The 18,793-nt window shown below is 37.0% G+C and overlaps 1 protein-coding gene across 2 annotated transcripts in view; it reads right to left on the bottom strand.

The window, feature by feature from the left end:
- vps50 (VPS50 subunit of EARP/GARPII complex) overlaps positions 1–16,369 on the bottom strand; it is a 140,988-nt gene extending 124,619 nt beyond the window's left edge. For both annotated transcript variants that reach the window (XM_081376096.1, XM_081376097.1), the window contains exons 1-3: positions 16,210–16,369; positions 13,301–13,369; positions 3,434–3,556 (exon numbers count right to left, since the gene is read on the bottom strand). In XM_081376096.1, the coding sequence (XP_081232222.1) occupies positions 3,434–3,556; positions 13,301–13,369; positions 16,210–16,242 (225 nt within the window). In that variant the 5' untranslated portion in view covers positions 16,243–16,369. The remainder of the gene's footprint in view (positions 1–3,433; positions 3,557–13,300; positions 13,370–16,209) is intronic.
- Positions 16,370–18,793: the final 2,424 nt, after the last annotated feature.

Genomic DNA, 18,793 nt, shown 5'->3' with positions numbered 1-18,793 from the left:
CATTTAGTCCACATATGGAACACATGAAAACGAGCAATATCATGTGACACTCCAGGAACTCTCTTGACGTAAACAAAGCTTCCAGAGATCGCTGTAACATGCAGATAAAGGTGTTTTGGAGACAATAAACATGATTGCAACGATTTATGATTTATCTGTGTTCTTCGAGCCATGTCAGGTATTTTCATAATAATAGATTAGATTTATAATGTAATGCGATATAGACTTTATCATCGTGCAGAATATTATAAAATAATATATTTTCTGTCTGATTTTTTTTTTTTATCCGCAGCCAAATCAGATCACAGAAGGTTATTTAAAGGTCCCATGACATGAAATTTTCACTTTCTGAGGTTTTTTAACATTAATATGAGTTCCCCTAGCCTGTATATGGTCCCCAAGTTTCTAGAAATTTCAATCGGTGTAAATCGAGCTTTTGCTATCTTTCTCTGCCTTTGAGAAAATGGAAGCTCAATCGCGCTGATCTTGAATCTCCTCCTTGTGACGTTATAAGGAGGAATGTTACCTCCCCTGTCTCTGCTTTGCCCGCCCAGAGAATATTTTCCGCCCATGAGAAAATGAGCTAGGAAGTAGGAACGCGCGCGCGCGCGATTTTAGTTTGTCTACGAGAGATATCATGGCTTTTGAGCGAGCGAAGCATAATAATTGCTCAATAATTGGATGTACAAATGAACACCGAAGGGGTTATTACAGAGCTGGGCTTGCTGAACGTCTGAAACTAAAGTCTGGATCACTCTCTTTGGCTCAGCTACACACCTCGGAACAGTAAGTCAACTAATGATATAAGTGTGTTGCTTTACTGTTTATGTTTGCCTAGACTGTAACACGTAGAATGTGGCTGTCACATTAGCTATGCAGCTATGCAGTTTATGTGTGTGATACACACACTGTAACGCGAGTGTTGTACACTTCTTTGTTACTTGGATAACCGTTTTCCTGTTGGTTATATGGCGCGCGCGATATCCACATTTCAAGATCGCAGAGCTTGATGATGTAATTGTAATAAGATAAATTACAGATGTTACAGATCTCTCATGAAAAAGCAACAGTAGGTTAGCGTTAGCTACATGATAATAACTGTAAACCATCCGAATAAAGTACCGTATCCAGACATAATATTTTAAACTAACCATTCGGAAACGTCCTGCTGGAGCCGCTGAGCTGTTGCTTCTCCATCCGGATCAGATTCTGGGTCAAACTGAAATGCTTGAATGACTGCGTGTCTTCGTGCCATTAATATATCCAACGTAAACATGCACGGACCGGTACCGTTGCGCAAGATGGTCAAGGCCACACCCACCCTCCACCTTGCGCCGCCTTTATCCTCCTTATTAGTATTTAAAGCTACAGACACCGAAACGGCCTGTCTGAAGGAAGCTCATTCTGGGACTGGCTTATAGTGGCTATAATTCTGCACCGAGGCTGAATTTTTGAAAAGAGATTTCAGATACAGTACTAGAGACCACTAAGGCCTATATTAAAGCCTACAAAAAGTAGCATGTCATGGGACCTTTAAAACACTCGACTTGCGTTATAAAGTAAGTTTGGAGCAAAAACATGTTTTTTATAGAAATTGTTTAATTGGTTTAACTGATAAATTGTCGTATATTGATGGTGTGCTACGCTAACATGCTAGCTAGCCCTAAGATGCACCTGCCACCTGTGTGTGTGTGTGTGTGTGTGTGTGTGTGTGTGTGTGTGTGTGTGTGTGTGTGTGTGTGTGTGTGTGTGTATATATATATATATATTTCTCTATCTATCTATCTATCTATCTATCTATCTATATATATATATATATATATTAGGGATGCAAAGGTACACGGTAAAATCCCGGACCGTTCGGTCAGCCCTGCACGGGACAATCTACCCTCGTGTCCCGCGGGACTTCGGTTTTGCCATTGAGTTCGCGCTGATCCTTTTAGTTTTTGCTTTAGGCGCCGTTCACATATTGCGCCTAAAAACGCGTAGAAAACGCTAGGCGCGCCGCGTTCTCCTTTTTCCAAAGCGCTAGGGCGTTTGCGCTCCGGAGGCGTCTGTCGTTGCTAAAGCAACCATCAGCTGCACTCTGGTTGGTTCTTGTCACGTGACCTACGGTGCGCTTTCTGAAAAGTTGAGAATTTTCTGCTGGGGACATCGTTAGTGCCAACCGGTCTCGCCTTGCACCAGACAGTGTTGATAGACTCATCTTTTTGCACAAGAATCTCTCAATAGTGGATGAGTAAATATAATTGCACTTTGTATCCTGAATGCAGCATTTTTTTTATATTATTTTGCTCTGCTTTTTTTTATTCAAAGCACAAGCTAATTTATTTTTGTTAAAGGTAAAAGTGCTTTCACATTGATCACTTCATATAGCCTACCAGTTATCAAGGTTTGGAATTGGGATCCACTTGAATATTTTGAAGTGTGTTTGTTTACATTTTGTATTTCATATAAGTGATAGTTGAAGAGGTTGTATTACTTAGTGTTGTTCAGTACAGACTAGAGTGTTAATTTATTCCATACATTGATGTTCTTCCTACTGTGATATTCTGTTTATGCTCATAAGAAAAATAAAACATATTTTTGGGATGAAATAGCAGTCTCTTTCTGCACAAAACATGTACCGAAACCAAACCAAGACCGTGGCCCAAAAACCGAGGTACGGACCGTACCGTGGGCTATCTGTACCGTTGCACCCCTAATATATATATATATATAATAATAATAATAATAATTAATAATAATAATTCGTTACATTTATATAGCGCTTTATCTGAGACCTCAAAGCGCTTTACATAGAAGGGGGGAATCTCCTCAACCACCACCGATGTGCAGCATCCACCTGGATGATGCGACGGCAGCCATATTGCGCCAGAACGCCCACCACACACCAGCTTACTGGTGGAGAGGAGACAGTGATGAAGCCAATCAGTATGGGGAGGATTAGGAGGCCATGATGGATAGAGGCCAAGGGGCAAATTTGGCCAGGATGCCGGGGTTACACCCCTACTCTTTTTCGAAGGGCATCCTGGGATTTTTAATGACCACAGAGAGTCAGGACCTCGGTTTAACGTCTCATCCGAAGGACGGTGCTCTTTTGGCAGTATAGTGTCCCCGTCACTATACTGGGGCGTTAGGACCCACACAGACCACAGGGTGAGCACCCCCTGCTGGCCTCACTAACACACATATATATATATATGTATGTATATGTATATATATATATATATATATATATATATATATATATATATATATATATATATATATATATATATATATATATACACATACACACACACACACACACACAGTGTCTCTATGTTATTTATTATATTCATTTCATACTATCTCTTTTTTTCAAATGCTAAACATCTTACAGATTCTGGAATATAGACATGGAAACAATATGACTTTCTCTCATACACACCTCAAGCTCGTATTGCACCATGTCAAAGGAGTCACTGGAGAAGTACACTTCCTCTATGTTGTCCATGAGTTCCTGTTCTGCCAGTGGATCGGTGGGCTGCTCTCTCAATTCCCTCAGCTCTTCCTGTGGGGAGACAAAGAAAAATGAGAATCAGTATTGGTAGAGAAATCTCACTGCTTCTGGGACACCATCGTGGGGAAGCTTGCCTCGCACCTAAAAACGGGGTCTGAACATTGATTATTTCTCATGCATGATGATTAGCCAAGCTGAGAGCAAAGATTAAGTGGTCTTAGCACCGATCCCTGAGGAACACCCTTCATGAACCTTAATGAGGATCAGCACAGGAACATCAATTTCACTCAAAACAGCTTGAAGAAACAAAGTCGTCCTCTTTTCTTTGAAGAGAGATGCTGAGAGACTCATTACGCATGATTCACAAGAAGTGATGCAATGTGGTTAAAACTGCTCTGCGACCAGGACTGAGATAAACTTACTGAGCCACGCAGATGCTGAGAGAACGTTTAAAAACCCTTTAATTACAGCAGTCAGCCAAATTCACATAAAGCGATCCACATCAATAAACCACTTATTCATGTTTGAAACAACTGAAAGAACCCAGAGTTGGACACTTGCTAATTTATGAAGGATCTTCATATAAAGACTGCAATTTGATGTCATTGAGATAGAAGCTGAGGAATGATTTGGCCTGAAAGCATTTAATCTCCTCAAAGACACATGATGCGGCGTGTGTGTGTGTGTGTGTGTGTGTGTGTGTGTGTGTGTGTGTGTGTGTGTGTGTGTGTGTGTGTGTGTGTGTGTGTGTGTGTGTGTGTGTGTGTGTGTGTGTGTGTGTGTGTGTGTGTGTGTGTGTGTGTGTGTGTGTGTGTGTGTGTGTGTGTGTGTGTGTTGCATTCTGTGAGGGAGCGTGGGTGAACTCACTGAGAGACAGCATCAGCATCCGCAGAGGGTGGGGTGGTATGAGTCACTCCACTGGTACACGCACGACAAGAACAAAAGACAAAATCCTTGGGCTCACTGGTTACCATTAAGCCTTAAAGACACCTTGAAATCAAAATAAGACTTGGACTAAAAGTTGCAAAAGTCCTGTTATCTTTAAGGTCATCTATACATTTTCAAGAGCATTCGTAAACAATGACAAAATTAACTTTTAGCAGAGGATCATTTAATTAGGGGAACTTTCCCTCACAGTAATTTTTAAGAACCAATTTTTATTCATAGGCCATTTAAAGATATTGATCGAATTTAAAAGTATATAGCTTTAAACACTTGCATTGTATCGCCTTAATTCACTTTTTAAGTGTTAAATGTGAATTGGCTTATCATTTCTATTATTTTGGACTTGTCCTCCACCCAGACGGTTCACCTTGTCCTGAATAGTACATGTTAACATAACCTTCCACTGATTTAAGAAAATGCACACTCCATTTTACTGTGGGTAAAATTTTACCCCACAGCCATTACATTTAAATACATATTAACATCAAAAATGTGTTGACTTGAAATTCAAAAAGCTACTCAATCAATAAAAACCAACATTAAAATAAAAACTAAAATATAAGTAGTAGCCTACAACTAGTAGTAGTAGCAACAATAATAAAATTTTTGGAGTAACACAATGAGTAAAAATAATCCTTTTTGGCTCTTAAGTATTTGATAACTACTTCTGTAGTATTAAAATATTTTAAAAAACTCAGTACATCTTTGAAGGGTTAGTTCAACAAAAAATGAAAATTATGTCATTAATCACTCACCCTCATGTTGTTCCAAACCAGTAAGAGTTTCGTCCATCTTCAGAACACAAATTAAGATCTTTTTGATGAAATCTGAGAGCTTTCTGTCCCTGCATTGACAGCTATGCACCTATTACTTTGATAATTGAAAAAGTTCCTAAAGATATCGTAAAACTAATACTACTAATACTAATAACAAATTGAATTTAGCCTTTTATTGACATAAACATTCATCAGCGCACACATCAGTTGTGGTAAACGGAAGCTCAAGCATGTTCGCTTGATGTGTGAGAACCAATGAGGTTCATTCTCGTGCATCAATCAGGTTCGGTTGAGCTTTTATGTTCACTGATAAATGTTTATTTGTGAATAAAAGCTTAAACTCAATCTGTTCATCATATAAAGTGATCGTGTCTCTGCAGAAAATTCGGACTAAACCGCTCAATTCATATGGATTAGTTTTATATGATCTCTTTATGAACTTTTTGAAGCGTCAAAGTGTGGGAGTCGCGTAGCTGTCAATGGAGGGAGCTCTCAGATTTCATCATTTGTGTTTCGAAGACGAGCGAAAGTATTACGGGTTTGTAACAACATGAGGGTGAGTAATTCATGACAGAATTTTTATTATCACTTTAAGCTACTGTACAGTTAAGTATAGAATGCTACTTTAGCAAACCATTTGTTTCAAGTGTTTAAGAAAGTGCTGTAGTGGTTTTGAAGTGTTTTAGTAAAAAATAACAGCCCCCCCAGGGAAATTCTTATTGAGTGTGGAGGGGATGTGAATGCGTATCCTGTCAAAACATCCAATCTGTGGGAGAGAAAATTCCCAGTGCATGTGAGGGGCTAAATCTTAGAAAATGTCACATGTTTCTGGGACACATTTGATTCATTTATTTACTAAAACTATTAAAAGCCGCATAACATCCTGAAAGGCTAAAGGTGAAAGACCATAATTGGTTCTAAAAATATGGTTTCACAGATCTAGGTCCTAGAATTATGTTTGTTCTTTACAATAATCACAAAGTGATTTACACTGAAAACGACTTTACTGAAAACCAAAAGATGTGCAAGAGTAACTCTCTACTCCAGTCCAGTATTAGTGTAAAAAACACTTTACTTCCGAACACAGGCACAATGAAAAAAGGTTGACAAATTAGGTGGGAATGAAGTCCACGATCCGATCGGATGAGAGAAAACATCAATCAGTTTCCACCCAAACGGTCACTTGGAAAATAAAACAAAAACTCTGCCACACTAATTAAAATGGTCGCCAAGCCTTTGTTCAATTATGTTTCCATCCCATGTAGACTGACAATGTTTACCAAAATGAACACCTCTCGTCCTTTTATTCCCTGCGCGCAGACGAAGACGAACACGAGTCTATTTGCACATAAAAGTGTGATTTGACGTGCTATGCAGCAATCAAAGCTTAGGATGAGTGAACTGAAGGGTTATTGAATGATGCTGATCAAACGCAGGTGAGAGTGTGAATTAGCGGCGTATTAAAAATAACAATAAGCATTCGTTCACATGGACCGAGATGAGAGGGAAGAGACGGACAGCCGCTGTGAGATGCAGAACACAAACTGCTCCAGCTTTTATTAGTGACATCTTTAGAATATCAGACTCCATTAAAAATAATGATAAATTCAGGATATGGGAAAGAAAGTTGCTGATTATGAATTTATATGTGGTTTTAACCTGTAAAAGCACACCCACGCTTGAGAATGATTCATCTTATGAATAATATTTCACATATTACAATATATTCTTCATAATATGATGACGACATTAGACTAATGAGGTGAATAAACTGCATAAATGTCCATTAATTTTCAGTGATTCATCCAGAGGCTTTCAAGACTGCTTGATGCGTTAATTATGTGATTATAGCGCCATCTAGAGGACACGAGAGATTGTGCAAGAGAAATGGGTCCTTTCAATGGTTCTGGCCAAGCAAAACATCCCAAAGCACATTCTACCATATTTAATATTTTTACATGACACAGAACACAAGACCCAAAATGAACATTTACCAAAAGTTAAATGAGAATACAAGTTGGCCTTTAGGCAAAAAATGAAATATAGCCAGTTAGCCAGATACATTTTTAGGAATCACAAAATAACACGTGGTTTAAAATCACAATATAAAAGTGGTGGTTACACTTTACAGTCTCATTTGTTAACATTAGTTAGCACACGTTCTGAAAAGTGAAGCCAAAGCGTTTCGTTCGCCCCGTAGTGGCTGGCTGCAGGATAGGTCATAAACCCAGCCCTCTCTGTGGAATCGGCGAGAAAAATAAAAATAAATAAATAAATAAATAAATAATTAATTAAAAATGTCCAAAGATGGGTTCAGCCATTTTAGGTAGTTCTTATCACGCTGACATACGTTCGAATGTTCGTTTTTTCCAATAAGTTTGCAGACTCTGGCTCAAAATTACATCATTGGCGCAAGATGTCAACGGTTATATTTTTGGGATATGTTGGCTTCATTTTTTTTATAGTGGAAGGAAGTGGAGACACGTCATCCATCTTTTTTTCCTTTTCTTTTTTTACAGTCTATGGTTTTACAGACTAGAACTAATCAAACACATATATGGTCCACTAACTAATGAAATAAATAACATATTTTAACCATATTTGTCATGGGCTAGTAAAAAAAGTTTGCAAATAAAAATCTTTAGTACTTAAAGGGGTCATCGGATACCCATTTTCCACAAATTGGTATGATTCTTTAGGGTCTTCATGTAAAGTTTGTAACATAAAATTCCTCAATGGTTGTGTAAAACAACACCTTTTTACCTCCTCAAAAACAGCTCTGTTCACAGCGACCCGTGCATCGGTGCATGTCTCTTTAAATGATAATGAGCAACTGCTAACCCCACCCCTGTCTTCCATGGAGCGTGTCAACACAAGACATGTAAAGTACTGACTTGGTGGACAGAATACAAATGGCTGAGGGGGAAATATGCTAATACGGGACAGTCCGCCAGTGGTCGTGGGTGGAGCATGAGCAATTTGAAGTCCTATTGCTCAGGAAAAAGGATAAAAAAATAAAGGAGTGAAAGGATTTTTTTCATTATATGGTGGTTGTGTCCACACACTGCAAAGACACATTTATATCCACCATATAAAAGTGAATTTTGCACCCCTTTAAAGTCCCCCGTGATGAAAATCCTTGTTGTTTATATGTCTGTGGTGTGTTAAATGTGCTTTAAGACAAACCATGTGCAAATTCATAAGTCAACACCATTGCAGAGCTCTTTCTCCCTAAAACTACAGTGATCTAAAGACGGTCTCAAAAAACATGGTTTGAAATCGCTGGTGTTTCTGACGTCACTGGTTACCTTGTAACCAATCACATGAATGTGCCGGCGGGCTTTAGCATATCATTAACAGCGAACTAGCAGGGGAGTCTCAAGACATGCCAGGTTATCCCAGTATATTTTTCTGTTGATATGAAAAATCAGGTATATTGAGCAATATAAGCGGGTGTATGATGTATATTACGATGTTATGATGAACTACAGTGCTATGCATAAGTTTAGACACCCATACTAAAGTTGACTAAAAAGAGGAATAAAAAATCATCTTTTGGAAACTGAACTTAATGCCTTAATTTAAAAAATTAGAAAAAATCCAACCTTTAAGGACACCAATTTTCTTTGTGAATGAATAATGTATCGTAAATAAATAAATGTTCTTCCTTAAAATACAGGGTGCATAAGTTTGGACACCCCTATGTTAAATTCCCATAGAGGCAGGTAGATTTTTATTTTTAAGTATTTAAAAAAATATATTTTTTAGGATACTATGCATCCTGATAAAGTTCCCTTGGCCTTTGGAATTAAAATAGCCCCACATCATCACATAGCCTTCACCATACCTAGAGATTGGCATGGTTTTATTTCAGTTAGCCTAATAGCTAGTTTGATTTGCATTGAGAGATGATCTTATGGAAAGTACTCCATGCCAATCTCTAGGTGTGGTGAAGGCTATGTGATGATGTGGGGCTATTTTAATTCCAAAGGCTAAGGGAACTTTATCAGGATGCATAGTATCCTGGATCCATGAAGTAACTGGCCTTTAAAAATAAAAATCTGCCTGGCTCTATGGGAATTTAACATAGGGGTGTACTCACTTATGCACCCTGTATTTTAAGGAAGAACATTTATTTATTTACGATACATTATTCATTCACAAAGAAAATTGGTGTCCTTAAAGGTTGGATTTTTCCTAATTTTTTAAATTAAGGCATTAAGTTCAGTTTCCAAAAGATGATTTTTTATTCCTCTTTTTAGTCAACTTTAGCATGGGTGTCTAAACTTATGCATAGCACTGTATATGCCTTTCTCCACTGATGTTCTGAGTTGTTCAAAGCGTTTCTGATGATTGTTAGAAGACAGACTGAGATGGCGAACGGGATCATGGTTTGTGTAACATTAGCAACACATTATTAGATGTTTGATAACAGTCAAGCAAAAGGCTAATCATATTAATTACCGTTATGAGCCTGACGTTGTAAAGAGAGACACCATTGTGCAGCATTCACCTCAGTAAGTCGGCTGAGTGAACCTGTGCACTGCATGAGTGGAGGCGGGGCTAATTAGAATATTTATGGATCTGCGTATACTTAATGAAGCAGGGGTGTAGAGTTGCATTCAAGCTATTTTAAGGAATGAAAGGGGAATAAATTACAGGAACATGTTTTAAATGTCATTTTGGTGATCAAATATGAGTTTTAAGGGATTCAATTATTGACTACATGGGGACTTTAAAGGAGACATATCATGCTTTTAAATTGTTCCTTTTTACATATACATCATACATTTGTGGTCTATATAAAGCGGAACTGCAATGCTTGGGTCTGAATTCCTCATTATTATAGCTCCACGGGCCCCTTTTTTATCCCTTTTCTGAGGTGCTTCTGACAGCAACTCGTTTTGGTGCGGTCTCTTTAAATACAATTGAGACACTTCATACCCCGCCCCCTCTCCAGGTTGCAGAGGTTCAACTCCACCCCGTTCGGCCATTTTTGTAGTCTGATATCAGAGATAGGATTATCTAGCGGCACAGAAACTTTTTATTCACACGTTATTAACAAAATGTCAACAACGGAAGACTTGTCCAGCCAGCCTTACATGTTCGAGCCAGAGTTGGAGCCGGATCGAGATGAAAATGAAGACGACGAACCTGCAGAACAACGTCTTCATAGTGGATGTATTGCAATGGTGTGTTACTGTATTTACACATGAAACTTTGGTCTTCCGACATTTTACCACCGTGTCGATTTATTTTGATTAATATGTGCGAGGGAGAGAGAGCTAGACAGCATCTAGTTTGGAGACGGTGTCTTGTTTACACTTTCGCCGGGCTCCGAGAGAGAGTGCGAGCGCGCGCGAGACCGAGTCTCTCTCTCTCTGCTCGTTCTTTCAGTTAAACATGCGCCACAAGCGCGGCAGTTCATCTACAATAGACGGTGTAATGAAGCGTGTGGGTTACTACATCCAACAACCGAACATTTTAACTTACCCTCTCGTAACTTCTGCATCCTTTAGCTTGGACTACAAAATTGCAGCGAGAAATAATAATGGCGGATCGCTCGAAGTGTTGGGCTGGAAGTCAATGTCCTTATTTGGCAGTTCCGCTGCAAATACTGTGACGTGATAGTTCACAAAACGTCATAGATAACAGAAAAATCGGAACAGGTTGAAAAATATGACCAAAACAGAATATAAAGATATCAACGAAGCACCTGAAGAGAATAATTTCATATTTTCTGTACTTCTAAACACTCCAAATATACAACAAAATGCATTTAAGGGCTAAAAAAGTGCATTTAGCATGATATGTCCCCTTTAAGAAGAAAACTTCTCTTGTTGTGTCCTGAACTCTATAAAAAATAATAAGATGGAAATATCTTGTTTCCTTACTAAAACAAACTATTAAAAAGCAAAGTGATCAAGAAACTGATAATCTTGGGATGATAAAGACCAACTTGCAAAGTCTATTTTTCCTACACAGTGCTCATTACTGGCTCAGAAGTGCTCGGTGGCTATTTGAGAGGCCTAATCCATCATTTTCCTCAACATGGACCGTTTGATTCAACGATCAAACACTTTCTCACTGCCTCAGTTGTTTCAGAAAAAACGGTTGAAACAAAGCCCACCAGGGATCCAGGCCAGATGGTTCTGAAAAGCATGTGTGATATAAAACAACTGATACAGAATAACAACAAAAACACTCTGATGGTAAAAGAGAGATGGTGAGTCTGTTTGATTTGGGAAATTTATGTAGCCAATAACTAGGGATTATAATAAAAGTAAAAAGTGTCAGCAAAAATATCACAGCTGTGGTGAAGAGTGCAAAAAACAGCTTAGAAACCGATCACAGAGCGGTCCAATTGGTTTAATGGGCCTGTGAGGTAGTGCTAGAACTAGTGGACTGGACCACGACCAACTCACATTTATCTCACTGAATGAAGGTCAAAATACAACTCAGTGGCACTGCTACACTAAAGCTCAGTCTGATTAACCTTTTCATACTCTCTGGCTGCATGTGAAAAGATCGCAATCTCGATTCAAACACCCATCTTATACCTAAATGACAACGATTCGCCTGTTTATTAACCCTTTGACAAGTCTGCGATCACAGCGAACATTCAAAATCTGTGTTGGCACTGACCCCAAGAGAGCAGTTGTCATGTATAGCTATTGTACTGACTAAGTCCTAAACAAAGTCAAGTACTGGTAGCTAATACAGCGGATTAAGTTTAGACGTGTGCCCGTGCGACCTCACACAAAACAAAACGGAGAGTTCAGTAATGTTATTATTATCTAGCACGTTTATTTTCCTCCATATATCATACAGTGGCAATATCTTAACTCATAATACATGGAATCAAAACAACAAACCGAATTGCTCGGCACAAAGGCACAGTCGAAAACTGTTCGCTTCCCAAATCAGCAACACCTGGGTTTCCTCTGAGTTAAATGACCTACCCGGGCTGATCCAAGATCAGCTGAGCCACAAAGCACATACAGCCCCCTAATGGCACAGGACAAAATTACATAAAATAATACAAAATGAATATGGCTCATACAGGTATGAAACAGCTTTACAAACAGACCATTTTTAAACCACACAGTATCATTATTTCTGTCTTACAATAATTCAAGTTATCACTGAAGTAGAGGGAAAAAAATATTATTGTTCAGATATAAACACTGATTTCTATAGTAGCGATCAAAATAGAGCAAATCACATTTTGAAAGTAACTTGATGCTTCAAAAAAAGACTATCAATTACAACGTTACACCAGTAGGTGGCGACAAGTGGCTGCTAAATATACGTTTTTGTCATTGAATCATTCAAGACTAAGAGTTTCGTTCAAAAATGCTGATTCATCCAGTCATGAAACAAGTCTTTATGAGTAATTCATGGAATCATTTATTAAAAAAAAAAAAAATTATATATATATATATTAATAGACTGCAGAAATGAACAAAGTCAGAACCTCTAGTAAATTAAGTTATTTTGCTTATTTGTCTATTCATAGAATTGTGATTTCCATTTTAAATAAATAAATCGTGATTCTCAATTTATCCAGAATTGTGCAGCTCTACTATCTACTTTATTAGTAAATATTTCAAAAACATGAAAGAAGTTACATATGAATAAAAAGGCATGTCTAGTTGTCGGTTTTAGATGAAATGTCATTTTACAAAGGTACATATTTATCACACTATGATTAATAATACCCAGGAGGATACTCAGGTTATGCTGTGCATATTTTCCACTCATCGCCGTCTGAGTAAAGAAAAACACTAGACTGTGAAGCGGCCTGCAGCGCGCAGGACAGAATTCACTGAACTTATCAAATATGGTCTTGAGAAGAGCATTTTAATCCATACATTGACTATAATATACAAAGAAGATTGGGTTATCTAGTCAGCAAAGACATTTTTCACCACTCATTTGACAATTTCTTCAGTGAATGCTGAGATGGGCTGCTGTGTTTTTTTGTTGTTGTTGTTTTTACAACAAAATCTGTTCACAAATGTCAGGCTTAATGGAGAAACTGCGCAGGTTTGGTTTGAGGACATGAACTGACCTTGCTGGGGCTCCTGAAGGTCTCCACAGGGCTCATGTCAACCACACTCTCCTGGGGACTTTTCAGACCCTGGCAAAGAAAATCAACAGTAAACCATTAGGAATCGACTTATTGGGGGAGTTAGATGCTGCCGACCCCTAATATGATTATACTCTTCTGCAATAATAAAAAAAAAGAGCAATAATCCACCAATGGGACCAAACTGCACAAAGACAAAAAAAATGTTTAACGACACATAGGGTACAACGGGGCTAAAAGCGCACCAGGGTAAAAAGCGCATTTGACTTTATTCTCTTTTAAACCACTAATTTGATCTAATATTTAATATTTTTTAAAATGTTGTAGATTTATGTAGCAAATTAAAATCGATAAAATTACAGACTATGTTTTGATACAAAGTTCTTGTTAATGATTTTCAGTTTTGTTCAAAGTAAATAAAGCAACAGTTTTTCAATTATGGAAGAATATGTATTTCGGGTAAAAGACAATAATTAACATGATGAGAAATAGCTGGTTGACTTTTCCATTTGTTGAAATGACATGGTTAGATTCAGATAGTAAATATCATACATCAAATTGGGTGTCTAATTTAGAGATAGTCACCATATTTATAATGAAACCATCATATTTAAAAATATATATACGATATTAATCATATCATAATAAAATGTCAGATTTATTTGTTACGACTGTAAAGCTTTATTAAATTAATATGGGATCTCCTTCAATGCTGTATTCGCAATGCTCCTTCTCCTGTATTTTTTAAAATGAACATTTTAATGACAGTATATTTGTTGAACAAAAAATAATTATTTTATTTATCAAAATAAACCAAAAATGGTACACATTTTGCTAAAGTAATTGTTTTGAACAAGTATTAACTAAGACATTGTTAAAAGCATATCAGGGTTTCTGCACATTTTTTAAAGTCAAATTTAAGACTTTTTAAGACCTTTTTAAGACCCGAAGAAATCAAAATTAATACCATGCATTAGGGGTGTGTAATATTGACAAAATATGTCTCGATCGATATTTTCAAAGTTTTGAGGGTAATAATTAGATAATAGTAACAAAAATTAACATTTTTTATTAAGGGGTAATATTTGCCATCTTAAATTGATTTCCAGTGGCATTTTCATCTCTATATTGGCATTTTTAGATGTATGCATCACCTTTTATGTCAAATTCTAACATTTAAATTAAATTATATTAGAATAATTACACAATACCACTGTTACCAGTCAAATTAAATCATTAAATCAAAATCCACCTTTGCAGTGCAGAGGTGACACAGTGGCGGCATCAGATCTGGCATTAATATATTTACACTGCATTTACAATTGCATAAATAAAGCTATGAGATTGTTAAATATGAACTGTGATTTCTAATTTTAACATTCTAATTAAAAAGTACTCTAAATGTGAAACTAAAGCTGCCAGTAGGTGGCGGCAAGTCACTGTTTTAATAAGTGAGTTGAGGGAGTCATTCATTCAACCAATTCGTTCAAACGGCTGATTCATTCGGGAAGCAAGTGACTGTTCATTGAATCATTAAATTGATTCGTTCAAAACGCGGATTCCAGTCAAAAACTCATCGCTGTCTGTTGCATTGAGGCTCTGCTATGGCTTCAATTTGAAATTCTCGTCAGCGAAATAAAGGGGAAACAAACAATATTGACAATAGGCTACTGTTTATAAAATTTAAATCACAATGTTAATTTATTGTTAATTACTGTTATATAAATAAATAATCACATTTGCAATTGTGCACGGGAAAACGGAAGTCTTGCTGATGTGATATTGTAGGTCTATGATAACAACATAATATGATATGAGACAAAAACTCATGGGAACATATAGCCTACCTAACGTTATAACTGCACTCATCACGCAGTGAGTACGAGACCAAAGCGATGTCAGCTCGCAGTACATCGTTAAAACAATGATTACAATATCATAATAATAGACAATACACATCGCACACCACTACGAACATAAAGACTGAACTTAGAACTGAACTGACGTTTACCAACTCACTTCTCATTCTCTCCTCCTGTTTCGCGCGTGCAGGTCTGCAGGAGATGGACGTAACGCTGCCGCGAATGACGCGAAATGTCACGTGAACCACAAAGAAAGAATAATAAATAAAAAAAAGTACGCTAATTAGATGGTTCTAATTTAGAAAATATTTAGATATGTTTAAGTCAAATTGCCATCTAAAATTTAAGACCTTTCATAAGTAAAAATAAGACTTTTTAAGACTTTTAAAGGCCTTAAATTTTAAAAATCTAATTTAAGACTTTTTAAGACTTTTTAAGGATCCGCGGACACCCTGGCATATTGTTTTAGCTAAAGTATTTGTATCAATACCTAGTGTCTATTACTCAATTTGAGAAATAAAAGCCTCGCCATGTCACCTCATACATTTATAAGATTTAAACAAAATAATGATTTAACGTTACTTTCACACAAAATCTGTTGCTCCATCAATTTTCAATAAAACATATATATTCTTTCTGAAATCATACACTATGGGAGACATTTTCTTAGGGTGTGTCTTTAACCCCTTTGTATCGAACGTTTGTAGTCTTAACGTCTATATATATGACAGGTCAAAAAAGGAAGATTCTTTATTGATTTGATTATTTTAAACTCAATAAAGTACATCTCAGCAGCATCTTAAGCTACTAGCCAAGAGCTCACATTACCTTTTTATAGTAATCTTTCAATTATTTTCGTTGGTGATTGAATGCGTTATGATACTATGAGGAAATGTGCAGGTCTATAAACTGTAAGTTAGCTGTTTTATTGTTTATTTATATTTAGCTAGCAGGCTAGCTTATTAAAATGCTTCCGGATTCGTCAATGAAATAAAGAAGCAGACTGATGAACGAGAAGAAATAACACACCTGACGGGACATCAGAGACTTGATTTTCTGCATCCTATAGTTGAACAGCAGCAAAACCCAATGTATCCTTTGGTGTTTTTCTGTCAAACGGCGATTCAGTTCCTACAGTGCTACACAGGTGCCATGTTTCACTGTTGGGATCACGTGACAGGTGGTCAGTGCAGCATGGGATATGTAGTTCCTCAGAATCGAAATAGCTGCGAGTAATAAAAGCCCATTTACGAAATTTTCACAATATTTGCATAAAAAGTTAGAATTACGACATTAGGTCGAAATTCACACAAAAAAAGTCAACATTATGAAATAAAAAGACACAAAATATCAATGTTTTGTTATAATTACAACTTTTATGGCATAATTATAATTTTTTTGGTTATAATGTAGACTTCTGTCTCATTATTATTCATTTTTATCTCATAATTCCAACTTCTTATGTCACAATTGTGACTTTTTATGTCATGATTATGTTTTTTTTTTTTTTTTTCGTATTGGAAAGCTTTCACGTTAGATACTCGCCTATTGTTGTGATGTTGTCAGCACTTTCTGCAGACAAAACGGTTCTTCTCATGCTTATTTGTTTAATCAATTTTACATTTAAAGCAAATTAAAAAGCTGCCATGCCTCTGAGAAAGCAATTATAGGCCTGTATTTGTATACAGCTTTATAGAAGCCATCATTAGAAATTTCCATATTTTGCATCACCATTTTTTTAGATATACGTAGGAAAAACAAAGTCAGTAGCCTATCTCCTGACTTTTCCAACCATTTCTAGACCTAGCATAGAAGACTGGCTGCATTGTGTTGCACTTCAGTACCAAACAGACACATAAAATGAATTCTTGGAAAAAGCGGATTCTTGGAAAAAGCGACAATACCTAATTTGTTTACCTCTCACGGCTCAGAGATTAGTTTACAGCAAATATATGAGCTACCTGCCATAAATATTCTATAGCGTGGGTGTTTGAGACGAGTCTCTCTAACTGGCTGTTTATGCTGATATGAGCACACGTAAAAGAGGGCAGTGTTTTCCGTCAATAAAGTGCTGATGATTTCCCAGTCAAATGAGGGAGTGGCACCTCCTCCTCCCCCAGGCTGAGAGCTGTTGATATAATATTGCTGCTCTTCCCGAGAAACAGAGGAGAGAAACACAGTCATATTATAAATCCTCCTTTTATGAAACACTGCCTGTTTGTTCAGGTACTAGCCGATGCTTATCAGACAATCTCTCTGGGGGTAGTGCTAGAAGAATACCCATCAGTGCTTAAAGGATTAGTTCACACAAAAATGAAAATGATCCCATATTCCTTCAAGCCATCCTAGGTGTACATGACTTTCAGCCAAACAAAACTATCCTGGCTCTTCCAAGCTTTCTAATGGGAGTAAACTTTATCAACTATAATCACTGGCTTCCGTTAACGGCCGTAAGTGAGTCTAGTTCCGGCAGAAGAGTGACCCGACGCATGACGTACAGATGAACGCGGAAGCACAGAGTATATAGAGTCACGAATCAGAAGCACACAAATTAGAAGTCTAAAAAAAATCATTTTTAAAGAGAAATGTCGGAGGAGCTTGAGTTTGTTGCCCTAGTTGTTTGAACCGCGAGAGGCGTCTCCTCTCACCTACTTTAACTCCTACATCTTACGTCATGCGTCGGGTCAGAGGTCACTCTTCTGCCGGAACTAGACTCGCATTCGGCCGTTACTGGAAGCCAGTGATTATATTTTATAAAGTTATAAATATGAATATTTTCTTACAAAACTGCATCGCTTTGCTTCAGATGGCCTTTATTAACCCCCTGGAGCCATATGGATTATGGATTATTATGATGGATGGATGCGCTTTTTGGGGCTTCAAAATCTAATGTACCATTCACTCCCATTATAAAGCATGGAAGAGCCAGGATGTTTTTTAATATAATTCTGCTTGTGTTTGGGTGAAAGAAGAAACTCATATACACCTAGGATGGCTTGAGGGAGAGTAAATTATGGGATAAAATGTATTTTTGGGTGAACTAACCCTTTAATTTAATTTATCAGCAAAATATGTGCACAGGAAGACTCACTGCCATACTAACAAAAAATCTAATGATCTTTATTAAATTTTAAACATTTACACATTTATTGATACACAAATAAGCAAAAAGAGACTAAACAATCTTGAGACATTATCTCTAAAGTGTTGTGGAGAGTTACTTAAAAGTAATGCATTACAATATTGTGATACTCCCTAAAAAGTAACTTATCGCATTACTCAGTTACTTTACAGTAAGTAATGCATTACATCACTTTTGCGGTTTCTTTTTCTCATCTGGGCAATAACCATTATGTTTACACAGCGCACACAACACCTCTGCACTTACTCCTGATTTCTCTCAACATGGAAACATGAGAGGTGTCAGTTAATAAATGGGAGAACAAAGTAACTTGCAAGAAGAAAGTAACTTATTTCTTGTACATTTAAATGTAATGTGTTAATTTACTAGACACTTGAAAAAAGGAATCTGATTACGTAACTCGAGTTACCTCCTATATCTTATTATATCTTATATTTAATAAAAAAGAAAAGAATGCAAATATATATTTTT

This window comes from Scardinius erythrophthalmus (genome assembly GCF_964197995.2).
Source record: "Scardinius erythrophthalmus genome assembly, chromosome: 10".
Classification (NCBI taxonomy): domain Eukaryota; kingdom Metazoa; phylum Chordata; class Actinopteri; order Cypriniformes; family Leuciscidae; genus Scardinius; species Scardinius erythrophthalmus.
This window is presented reverse-complemented; position numbering and strand designations above follow the sequence as displayed.